Source organism: Podarcis melisellensis (assembly GCF_964234715.1).
Source record: "Podarcis melisellensis genome assembly, chromosome: 2".
NCBI lineage: Eukaryota > Metazoa > Chordata > Lepidosauria > Squamata > Lacertidae > Podarcis > Podarcis melisellensis.
Window position 1 is genome coordinate 88,911,687 of NC_138529.1, and position 12,595 is coordinate 88,924,281.

At 42.1% G+C, this 12,595-nt stretch overlaps 1 protein-coding gene across 3 annotated transcripts in view; it reads right to left on the reverse strand.

Annotated features, from left to right (window-relative positions):
* GRM7 (glutamate metabotropic receptor 7) overlaps window positions 1–12,595 on the reverse strand; it is a 411,272-nt gene that overhangs the window by 197,722 nt on the left and 200,955 nt on the right. For all 3 annotated transcript variants that reach the window (XM_081901588.1, XM_081901586.1, XM_081901587.1), the window contains exon 4: window positions 3,907–4,061. In XM_081901588.1, the coding sequence (XP_081757714.1) occupies window positions 3,907–4,061 (155 nt within the window). The remainder of the gene's footprint in view (window positions 1–3,906; window positions 4,062–12,595) is intronic.

Genomic DNA, 12,595 nt, shown 5'->3' on the forward strand with positions numbered 1-12,595 from the left:
ATATTCCTTGTTTATTTGATTTAATCTGACTGGTGTTAAATATCATCCCCAAACTAATTTATAATAATTTTCTTTTATTCTTATGGACAACATTTTCAACGTATGATTCTCCCATATTTCCCCCCAGCTTTGACTATCTATCTGTCTCCTTTCCCACACTTCTTTTAATTGATCTTCTTGATCCTCCATTTCTACTAATATTTTATAAATTTCACTGGTTTCCCCTTTTAAAACTGTATTTTCTTCTTTATCTCCCCTTTTTATAATCATTTTTTTTTCAAATTCTGTGTATTCTTTGCCGTTCTTGCTTTCCCTTAACCACTTCTTCATCCATTGCTCCAGTCATTCAACTTTTATAATCCCCAGGTAGCAGCATTAAAAAACAGCCAAGTAGCAGTTAAGAGAACACTCCCTGAGCAAAATCCCTGGTTCAAATTCCTCCATTGCAGTAGTAGCCAATACAGGCAGAGCTGTATTGCTGACCTGGCTTCCCAACACTGCACCTTGCTGCCAGCTACTGGGGAGAGAGGCAAGGTAAAAGGGAGTGCAGTGTGGGCACAGCAGCAGGAGCCTCAGATAAACTGCAATAAACTCAAACAACCTCTTTGAGCAAAATAATGAAAGCCTATCACTGCAAATGGAGGCACTCTCATGTTTCGTGGTAGGCAAGGCATCCTCCTTTGGTATATACACATTCACTAGCAGTCTTTGGGGAGCAGTTGTTCTATGCTACGAGATAACAGAGATGACATTAAAATGTCTCTTCTCATTTCAGTTTGATGTATAATCTAATGATAAGAGAGAAACATGGCAGTCTAATTTATGAATCTGAAACGCATAAATGATAAGGCGGTGGAAGCAAAAAAAAAAAAGGGGGAAGCAGCAACAGACTTACCAAATAAACAGTCTTACATAAATGTGATTGACACCCTCTAATTAACACACTGTGCCCTAAGATCTTATCACAGTGTATTATCAAATAAGGACCCACAATTGGCCTAGAATAAGACATCATGGCTGCATTGAGAATGGATCTTATACATCCAAGTTAGTAACCGTTTACATTCCAGCTGAACAAAGATCGTTTGCGTGACCAGGCATGACAGCCCCAGCCCCCAGGGATTGTGGGAAAGGAAATAAAGACTCTGACAATGTTATGGAATTAAAATTAGGCTACAACTTTATTAAACTTCTGAATGTAGGAATACCTTTGCTTAGGCCTTGGCCATGTATCCCTCCCAGCCCCCCAGCCGGGGGAAGTGGGGCTCATCAGGGTAACTGGGATATGGGGGTGCTCTGTGTGATGTAAGTGTAGCAGGCAGCCAAGCCCATATCCCCACACGCAGGGTAGTTCACTGATGACCTTTCAGTGTATGGCCAGTGACACCCATTTATGTAACCCCTTTAAGAGGGGACCCTGGAATTGCCACAGCATGGGGGTGAATCACCACGTCACACCCCCTCCCCCATTATAGAGAAGAAAAAACTAAAGGATTCCACCATAACCGCCAAAGTTGTAACAAATTGCTACAGGGAAGACAAAACCTGCCAATGTAGGAAAATTTCTTCCCGGTCCTTCAACAGCAACCAGTCATAGACCATAGCAGCGCCCGCTAAACAGAGAGCAAAAGTTAACCAGAAAACAAGAAAACATTAAATAAGGGAGGGTAGGGAGGGTGAATCTCCAGAGCCGTCTCCCTGGCTAATACCGGCTCCTCCCCCTATTTATAATGGAGCTGGCCCCACCTCCCAGCAATGAAATTTAATACTGAGGCTGGGCGTGAACCTCTGAATAATACACTGAGAAGCAGGCCAGCCTCCTTCTACTAGCAAGTTCCCTGGGAACTGTAGCACCACACGAAATCCCACAAAGGGCACCCACAATATATGATGTGAGTGCTCATTATGGGAGGCAACCCACCCTTGCACACAACTGGATTTTGGAGATTCTGCACAGCCTCTCTCCAAAGCAAGCAATTCATCCTTTCCTATCTCTAGAAAGGTATCCATGCGTAAGCTGCATCTGCTTCTACTGACAGACTTGATAGGATATGATAGGATATGCCTTGGCATTGCACACAGTGCCCCCAGGACATAGGTAGTCATGCCAAGCACATGGCTGTATGTGCAATTGTCAATCACGTTCTTGTGAACTGAATGAGGTGACGTAATGCAGGCATCTGTCTATGCAGTAGTCCATGTTACAAGGAAAGTCCAACATTCAGAAACTAAGTACCAAGCTTCAAAAGCTTGTGTGCAGATGTTGTTGGAGCTCTGACTAGAGTGGCCAATAGTCAGGGATTATGAGAATTATAGTCCAACATGTTCTGGAGGGCATCACATGCTGCAGTTGCTTCCAGGCCTGCAAGGAAGCAATTGCAAAGGCAGGAGACTTTGAAGGTTGCCTGTACAGAATGGTCACGTTCTTCACAGTCCCACCTTCTCCCCGTGCCTGTCAATTGTAAGGTAAAGGTAAAGGGACCCCTGACCATTAGGTCTAGTCATGACCGACTCTGGAGTTGCGGCGCTCATCTCACTTTATTGGCCGATGGAGCCGGCGTACAGCTTCCAGGTCATGTGGCCAGCATGCCTAAGCCGCTTCTGGCGACCCAGAGCAGTGCACAGAAATGCCGTTTACCTTCCCACTGGAGTGGTACCTATTTATCTACTTGCACTTTGATGTGCTTTCGAACTGCTGGGTTGGCAGGAGCAGGGACCGAGCAATAGGAGCTCACCCCGTCGCAGGGATTCGAACTGCCAACCTTCTGATCGGCAAGTCCTAGGCTCTGTGGTTTAAACCACAGTGCCACCTGTGCCCCAAGTCAATTGTAGCCCCCCCAAAATATATCTGAAGAGGCTTTTTGGAGTGGATAGAGCTGCAGTGGGGAAGGAGGAGAAGGGAAAGAACCACTGGGCCAGGTTGCCTTCCAACTGCACAGTGCTGAACAGAACGCTTTCAGACCAGATTTCCTTATAACTCTTAGTAGGAACAAGGAGTATATTAGCAGCGTGAACTTTGTAAAAAGGAATACCAATATTTGATTTCATCGGAACGAAGAAAGACACCGGATGTCAACTTAATGTGCGAAACTCATCTTCCAGGGTCTTTGCAGAGATGGCCTAACATGCAACAGGCACAAAGCCCTGTATCAACAGAGAACACTTTCTCTCTTTGCACAGCATCTCCTTAAGAAAGAGGTTTTCATATTTAAAATGTATATGAATACCAATCAGGAAGCCTATTGATTCTTGAAGGGTGCTATTAGAACAAGAAGGGGCTAGAGCTCAGCAATGGAGCACACACTTTGCATGCAGAATATCCCATGTTCGAAACTATGCGTCTCCAGGCAAGGATTTGTCTAAATCCCTACTGAGCCACTGCCAGTCAGAGTCAGCCCTCTGTGGGTGGGTGGGAGTGCGCCTTGCTTGATCAACAAACAAATGGGAGCTTTAAGCTCCTACAGCATCCCTATAATATCATAAAGTTGGCAGGACCTGCTGTGCTTATAAAGAGGTTGCAAAACACATGAACATCTTTCTGGCTGCCGATAATTGATACTGCATTTCACAAGCGTTCACCTTGGTGCAGAATATTTTACTGCTGTCATTTTACAGGGCTACCAGTCATCGTTGTCAGAGAAGCATTTGTATACCCCATGCAAGTCCCATGATGCCTGTTGCTCACTAACAGAGGTGATGCGGAGAACAGCCTGCATGCCTATAAAGATTTTTGTAACAGCAGCCTACACAGATAGGAAGATAGCTTCTCTTAAATTCAGCTGCATTGTGTTTACGAATCTGAAACTTACAATATATGAGACAACGGTTTAACATGAAGTTAGATTCACAGTCTACATGTAAAACAAGGGAGGACCATTCAGTGAAACCAGAGAGCAAAACCCTTACCTTCTATCGTTGCACGCTTGGGCAGAATGGTGATGGCTCCCTCAGCGACATCTTCCTGCTGAATTACAGGATTTATTTTGGAGCCCCAAGTGTCTGATGCAACCCAAAGAAAATGGCCAACTTGATCAGCCCTTTTTGCTGCTGCAAGGATATGCCTGCAGAGAGAAACAATTCAATTCAATTCAGTTGAGTTGAGAGAAACATTTATAATTTACACAAATATAAAAGTGGGGGGAGAGAGAAGGAAAGTCAAAGTGATACTTATTCACTTGGGAACAATAGCAGGCAGAGAAAGGTTGCTTAATGAGCTGGAACAATGAATCCCCATAACTGGAAGTTGAGTGCTGCCTCATAAGGATGCTTTCAGTCTCGCTTTCCATTGTTTCTTGGCTTTGGAAGTTAGACTGGTACAATCAGCTGCACAATTTGATATAGTTAGGAAGCAGCTGTGTGATTTCAAAATCAAGGATGCTTAAAAAATATATCCACCGGTCATTTAGAAATTATGCCACAATTTGGGCTGCTCCTGAAGCTTTTAACTTCCTTCAGAAATTCACTGGGGCAAGTCAGGTCCCAGAGTTAAAAATATAGTCCATTTTCTACAAAGCTCTTCATAACTGTCAAGGAAGAGGGGGTAGAAATAAGGGCATAGTTTTGTGACCAACCAGGCAATGACTTTGCAATCATAGTGCTTCTGGGTGGGGTCTAGAACGAATCTAAAACTGCCAGTGTTTTCACCACATGGTTGTGTGGTAACAGAGGCAGCTGCAGAGCTCAGGACTACCAAGGATGGCTTGAGAGAAAGCATTACCTGGTACTGACACCATCTTCCTAACCTGGTATGCAGAGTTCCAACAAATGCCCACAACCTGAGTCCTCCCTGTACTCTCTCACTGGCTGCCAGTGCAGAGAGAACAGGGTACCACCTCTCTGTTAAAAGTGATGCTTGCTGACAACTTATACCAGGAAGGGATAAGTTCCAGGCAGTCAGAGTACAGCTATGAAAAAGGAGGAGCATGAGGCTTGTATCCTCTGCCCCTTAAAGGCTTGAATATAGAAAGCTGTCTTAAGCTGCACCTCAGAAGGAAAGGCAGTGAGGAGACATCTGTAGTTTCAGGCTTTTCAAAACTAAGGCAGATTAGGTGTTGTCCAAATCAGTTTGAGATGATCTGACCTTCTATCTGAAGCATCAAAGTGGGATCCAAAACATTTTGAACATACAAGCAGAAGATTGTACTGTAAATCTCTTAACCCTTTAGTTTGTTTGACACCCAAGGGCAAGAACATAACTCAGGGCTGCCATACACGTGGATTTTGTTCAACAAAATTGATCAACCATTTTTGATTGTCCTGGCTTTTACTTTTTGAAAGATGGCAATCCTAACATAATTAAAGCTTCAATGAATGTGATATATAGTATATTTTATGCTTTCCTAAATGCAAAATGCTAAATACTTCTCCTGGAAATTTATTTTTATCTTGATTCTACAACACATTTCACTCCTCATTCTATCGCCATGGTAATTTCAGTGCTAATTACTTCCCTGTAGAATAATCTATACAAAAAGGTCTATGGGCATTTAGCTATAGTACATTTCACACTGAAGAAAATACCCCTATCTTATTTTCCTTCCTAATGGTTAAGCAAGTATGGATATGATTGCACTTGGAAAAGCCACTTCTCCCCCGTAATAGGAGGGTTGCAATGAATGCCCATGGTTTTCATTTCCTAAAGCAAAAAAAGAGCACAATTACCATATCAGATAAGTGTTCAAATATTGCCACAACTTTCCAAACAGTTGATTGACTGGTGAAACAGAGAAAAGAAAAACGATGACATTACACAAGATGCTGCGGAATCAAGTTAATTGCATGGAACAAGGAAGGAGTGCAATAGCTCAGTCTTTGAGCAATACCCCAGCACTAAAGCAATATCAATAAAGAGCACAGAAAAGCAAGACGTAATTATAAGCGATAGGCTAACGTCCTAGGCTTCTTCAGGCTTTTTCCATGCAATTAACATTGTACAGGCGAGGAAGGGAGAATGAGCGTGCTCAAGCACTGCATAGAAAATTAGCATTTTAAAATGTGTGACGGTCCTACATGGATTAGAGCAGGCTCCCAGTGCAGTCACTATCTCACCAACTCATGGAAGGCAAGAGGAACAGCAACAGAGGGATGGGACAAGTGTTATGTACTGAAGTTCTCACCCCAGGCCAGCAGGGGGATACTGTAGATAGTTATGCAAATAAGGGATTGAAAGTGATGTTCAGTGATTGGATAGTTTTAGAAAGTTGTTACAGTAACGTTGTACTGGAGCTCTATATAAGCAGGCTGACTGAACCCTTCAGTTCAGTTCAGTCCTGGCCTGTGAATAAACAAGAGCTGTTTGAAGAATCACTGTGTCGTCTGATATGTTCACCCACAACTTAACAACAAGCATATTCATCCCCACTCCCTCTTCTATGCAATATTAATTGTGTGGCTCAAGGAATGCCGGAAGAGGCTCCTGCAAACTGATGAAATGACAACACGTTTTTTCACAACAGGAAGGATGTGCATAAGCGCACAGACGCTCTCGTAAAATAAACAGGTCTGTGTCTTTAAGCGAAGAGTGATGGACAATTTTAGCATTCAACTAACTTGTGCAATAAGAATTCATGAAATTTCTGGCCTCCCCAAAACTGAATATCCACAGGGATTATCTCATTATATATTTCAAAATCAGCATGCAGTTTCTGCCCATGGACATTTATCCATTCATTACACTTTCGGCACACTTCCTTACAATAGTTTTCTCAGTCTTTAAAATGTGTGTTTAAAACTAATAAGTGAGAAACCTGCTAGAATGGAAGGTTTTTCACTGTGGGGAGGCAGGGAGAATAGCATGGCTTCGGCTGATTGGCAGGAACAAAATAGGATGGCGGTTCTTGCATCAGCAAAGGATTTAACAAAGTTCATCATATAATTCTGCTTGCACCAGTCCCACAGCCCGGCTGCAAATGGCACCAGGGATGGCACAATGAGGCAAAACACTGGTACGAGCCCTGCCAGACTCCTTAGATGCTGTTGCTCCCATCCACAAATCATTCCTACAAAATCACCTTTTGGCATCCATAACTCATGCTGAATAGGCACTCATGTCAATGGAAAGGCATGCCAGCATAGGACATCCCATTCTTCACTTCTGAGCTATAGTTCTAACATAGGAATTGCAAGCATCATTTACTGAAAGAGTATGAGCAATGTGTTGCCTGGGGGAACCTTTGGTTATTGGCATCACTCCCAACATTTGAGACCTTCACATTGTCCATACCTAACTAGCACTGCAGATGTATAGAGTCCAGCCTAGGTTTAACATGTATGCATGTGCCCTGGATATTGCTGAGATATATTTCCCATGCATAAATGCCTCAGGTGAGTGAAACAAGGATGCTATCAAACTATGTCTCATTTTAACAATACTAAATTCTTCAATATCTGTTATAGGATTCCAGCATATATATTGGGGATGTATTCTACTAACCATCCTATCAGTGCAAGGATTTCCACCTGTGCAAATGGACTCCCCACTCCTCCCTCTGCATGTTCTGCACCCTCTCCAAATCTGTTCCAGGGGGTTGGGGGAACCTCTAAAACAGCTTTAGGAGGCACACAGGTGGGGTGGAGGAGAGCTGGAGAACATTCCATTGCACTAGAAAAGAAACCTTGAACTGATGGAATGATTTCCTTCGTTTTATGTTGAATTCCAGCCACTGGCTCAGAGAAGAAGGATATCATTGCATTTCTTGACCTCCTTGCCTATTTGCCTATATGCCTCCATGGAATAAAGAGGTCACTCTTGGCTTGTTGGTGACAATGGCATTCAGAAGGACACCACATGGAATCATTTAAGTGAATTTAAGTGATCAGCTGAGCAATATAAAAGGAAGCCATGCAGAACCTGCAAATCACCCACCAACCATATACAGAAACCAGCAGCTGCCTGATGTTACTGTTACAATATTTCTCTTGCTTATTAATTTTCTTAATTAAGTGATATGCAGAGACAAAATTCAGCTTCATGTAATATCCACAAAACAAGCCGTTGTCTGAACAAAGGAGCCACTGAGGAAGGGAAGATGGGACAGGGAAGTGTGTGAGTCCGAGGGCAACAAATTCATGATTTGACCATATGTGGCAACGTGATCCAATATATTAAAAATAAATGTTAAAATAAATCTTTAAGCTACAGCTTGACACTACATTGTGACTGATTTCCCTTTTTAAAAAAGGAAAGAAAAAAATGAGGCTTTTGTGTTTGTGGAAAATCCAGAACCAGGTTTGTGGAGAACATTTCCCTAAAGTGTTTTTGCTAGCAGAGGTCCTGCGGGCTGGCCTTGCATAGTGCCTTTGCAATGTTATACTGCAGGGGAGCCAATTTTGTGCCCTCCAGATGCTCTTGGACTCCAACTCTCATCATCCCTGACCATAGGCCATGCAGCAGCAACAGCAGCAACAACAACAACATCTGGAGGGCACAATATTGCCTCCTTCTGTTATATAGACTAATAAATCAATCACAAAGTGCAGAGGAATAATAATAATAATAATAATAATAATAATAATAATAATAATAATAATTTATTTGTACCCACCCATCTGGCTGGGTCGCCCCAGCCACTCTAGGTGGCTATGAGTGGACACTGTGATATTGGCAACAAGAACAACACTTAGACAATGTTGTGTGTGTTCAGGGTTTTTGTACAACATCTAATTCAATGTGTGTTGTTGTCGTTTAGTTGTTTAGTCGTGTCTGACTCTTCGTGACCCCATGGACCAGAGCACGCCAGGCACTCCTGTTTTCCATTGCCTCCCGCAGTTTAGTCAAACTCATGCTGGTAGCTTTGAGAACACTTTCTTGCCCACAGTAGTAGATATGATGGTCATCCAAACTGAATTCCCGTCCATTTTAGTTCACTGATGCCCAGGATGTCAATATTTATTCTTGCCATCTCATTTTTGATCACATCCAACTTACCAAGGTTCATGGTTCTTACATTCCTATGCAATATTTTTCTCTACAGCATTGGACTTTCCTTTCGCTTCCAGGCATATCCACAACTGAGCGACCTTTCGGCTTTAGCCCAGCCGCTTCATCAGCTCTGAATCTACTTGTACTTGTCCTCTCCTCTTCCTCAGTAGCATGTTGGATGCCTTCCAACCTGAAGGGCTTATCTTCCAGCGTCATAACTTTTATATGCCTGTTGTCTTTGTTCATGGAGTTTTCTAGGCAGGGATACTGGAGTGGCTTGCCGCTTCTGCTTCCAGGTGGATCACGTTTGGTCAAAACTCTCCACTATGACCTGTCCATCTTGGGTGCCCTGCTCGGCATAGTTCATAGCCTCTCTAAATTATTCAAGCCCCTTCGCCATGGCAAGGCAGTGATCCATAAAGGGGAATTCAATGTGTAGTCTACTGAAAATGTACCTTATTTTATGTGGTAATGGCTGTGAATCTTGGGGTATGGTTTTTTGTTTTGCTTTTTGGTACTTCCCCCTCTTTATTTCATTTCATATATTCTACTGAATTGTTATATAACAACAAGAACAAGAACAAGAACAACAACAGCAACGGAACTGTCGTCATCAGATTTTACCAGAAACCTTGCATAGTTCCAATAATGGTTTCAGGTTCTGTAATTGTTTGTCTTTTGTTACTTCATTATATTGCAAAGCGCAATCTGGAAGAGGATAATCTGAACATATTACTGAATAACAGTGCCTTAGTTCTTCCCCTTAATGGTATCATTTCATAAAAGAGAGAGAGAGAGTGCCAGCAGTTTTTAATCAGGTTTCAGGCTTTCTTCAATGGAATTGGCTTTGCTTTGGATTGTTTCATTTCTAATGTCACTTATCTTCCGTTTTACCTGAAATTACCTGTATAATAGTTTATTTTAACAGCTCCAAAGCCCAACAATTCTTGGATGCCCCTGGTTCCTCTGATTCCTCAATAGCAAGCAATTGTAGCAAACTGGTGCTATTCAGTTACAGATAGGTAGCCGTGTTGGTCTGCCATAGTCAAAACAAAAAAAATTCCTTCCAGTAGCACCTTAAAGACCAACTAAGTTAGTTCTTGGTATGAGCTTTCGTGTGCATGTACACTTCTTCAGATACACAGAATCTGTTGAGCTGGAAGCCAGAACTGAAGTTTTGTGGGTTTCCCTTCAAGGTGCAACAACTTTCACAGAGGGACCTGAGCGATGACGGCCCAGTGATGAAGCAAGGTGAGGCAGTTGCCTCAAGCTGCAGGCTAGGAGAAGCAGCTGATTTGCCTCTCTTTCTTATTGCCCTCCTCCTTCTCTGGTGCCTGCCCACTGTGTACCTGCATGTTCAGTGACACCACCCCAGCTGTCTCCCTTTCAGTCAGTTTGAATATTTGCATGCCCTTTCAACCCTCAACCTGTGAAGTGTATCCCGTCACATCCAATCAACAGCCTTCTCTGGTCAGGACAATGGAAGATGTTCCTCTAACTAGCTTAGCTCCGGCCTCGGCAGCAGCCAATGAAAAGTGGGCTGTGTTGAGAGTAATGATAGCAGATCTCCATTAACTATTTGCTTGCTTATTTCAAAATGGCGTGCAAACCTTTATCTCTGCAGGTTCAAGTCATAAGCATCTCTATTTTATGCCTATTCTCTTTCTCATTCTCCTTTCTTCTCTCAGACTCCTTACTCCTTATTTCCTTCATTTTTTTCTTCCTCTGTTTCATTTGTCTTCTGAAACGTTGCTTATATTTTTTTTCAAATAATTGAAAACAAGTCATTCTAAACCATGTGACCATCATTCTATAAGGTGGTTCTCAGTTGACAACAATTGCAGCCTTTATCTTCCCATCCCAAAGATTGTGAAAATGTTCAGCCCGAGTACTGATTGAATAACTTAGTGGTTTATGTATCTTGCATTTTCTATCCCACAAATTGCTCAGTAATTTTCTAAGACTTTGGGGGGTTATTGGTTTCTTAATCAGCTCTCATCTTGGTTAAAATTAAATCAATGCAACACAGTCTCCAGACAAAATGGTAACTTATATCAATACAGCTTTTTTATTTAAAAACACAGGCAAGATGGAGCTTTTTCATCTAAGGAACTACCAATGTGTTGGTATTGCCAGGGGTCAGCAAACTTTTTCTGCAGGGGGCCGGTCCACAGTCCCTCAGACCCTGTGGAGGGCCGGACTATATTTAAAAATAAAAAAATGAACTAATTCCTATGCCCCACAAATAACCCATAGATGCATTTTTTTTTAAAAGCACACATTCTACTCATGTAAAAACACCAGGCAGGTCCCACAAATAACCCAGAGATGCATTTTAAATAAAAGAACACATTCTACTCACGTAAAAACACGCTTATTCCCAGACCGTTTGAGGGCCGGATTTAGAAGGCAATTGGACTGGATCTGGCCCCCAGGCCTTAGTTTGCCTTCCCATGGAATAGACACTTTACAAGAAGGGTCTGCCCTCCTCTGCTCCCCCTCCCAATTAATCTCAATCTTCAGATGATTTTGATCATAATGTTTACATCAAGCATTTTCTCTCTTTATTGTTTGGCAAGTTTTAGCTTAGGGTTGCCATAATTCAAAAAGCAAAAACCAGTTGTTGAGCTTTTTAATTTTTTTTACCAATTGTTGATGCTAAAAAACCTGCAATTTTTCGATTGACCTGTCCAAGATCCAGGACAAAGCGCCACCTTTCGGAAATCCCCCCCCCCTTGAAATCTCAGTAATGTCCAGAAAAATCCAGACGTATGGCAGCCCTATTTTGGCTAAACATCTTTTACAAATCCGCTTGCAATAGCTTTGATCTTGACTATCAAACAACTCTGATTGTAAAAAGTCTACATTTAATGAATTTTCATAGTAACAGAGCTCTTGGTGAATTCTGCCTTGATTTTGCACCTCTGGTCCGGCAAGGCTAAATGTCAAAGCATCAAGTTCCCAGACCAAAGGCCTTGCAGTTTAGCTACTTTGCAAGTGAATTGCAAAGCAACTGAATTCTGCAAAGGGCAATATAATTAGCTACAAAGGACCTGTGCTGTAAAGTACAAAATATTTGGATTGCAAGCAAGTGATCTGAGATGCAGATTGCACTACCAGCTAATTCCTTTGGCTCTTACCATCCCATTAGTTGTACACAAAAGTAAATGAGGTTCAGGCATATGATGTAGGACAAAGGTTCTTGGAATTTACCACTTCAGACTGCAGACAAGCAATCACACAACTGTATATTATCTATAAATATGTTTTGATGGACAGATTGATAGACAGGTAGATAATCACTCTATGTACATAGTACACTAGAGGCCATGGAGAAAGTTTCTACTGAGTATTTTCTGCTAGTATTTTCTGCTAGTGTACCAGTTTTGTATGGGGAGGGAATTTTCCTATGGGGAAGAATTCAACCATATAATCCCACTCCTTCAGTCTGAAGTGGTATAGTCCAGGAACAATTGTGTATCAACATCTATTGTTCATGTAACACAGACAAATTTTAATACACAAAACTGATGCAGCTCGCAAACACTTCCACTACTACTTTGAGTTGCACATTCTGTTCTATGTGTATATGCTCTTGAAATTATTTTCTGTATTTTCTTGCTAATCCACAAAGCCATTATGTGTAAACAAGTTAATTTCTCCAGTCATCCTTAC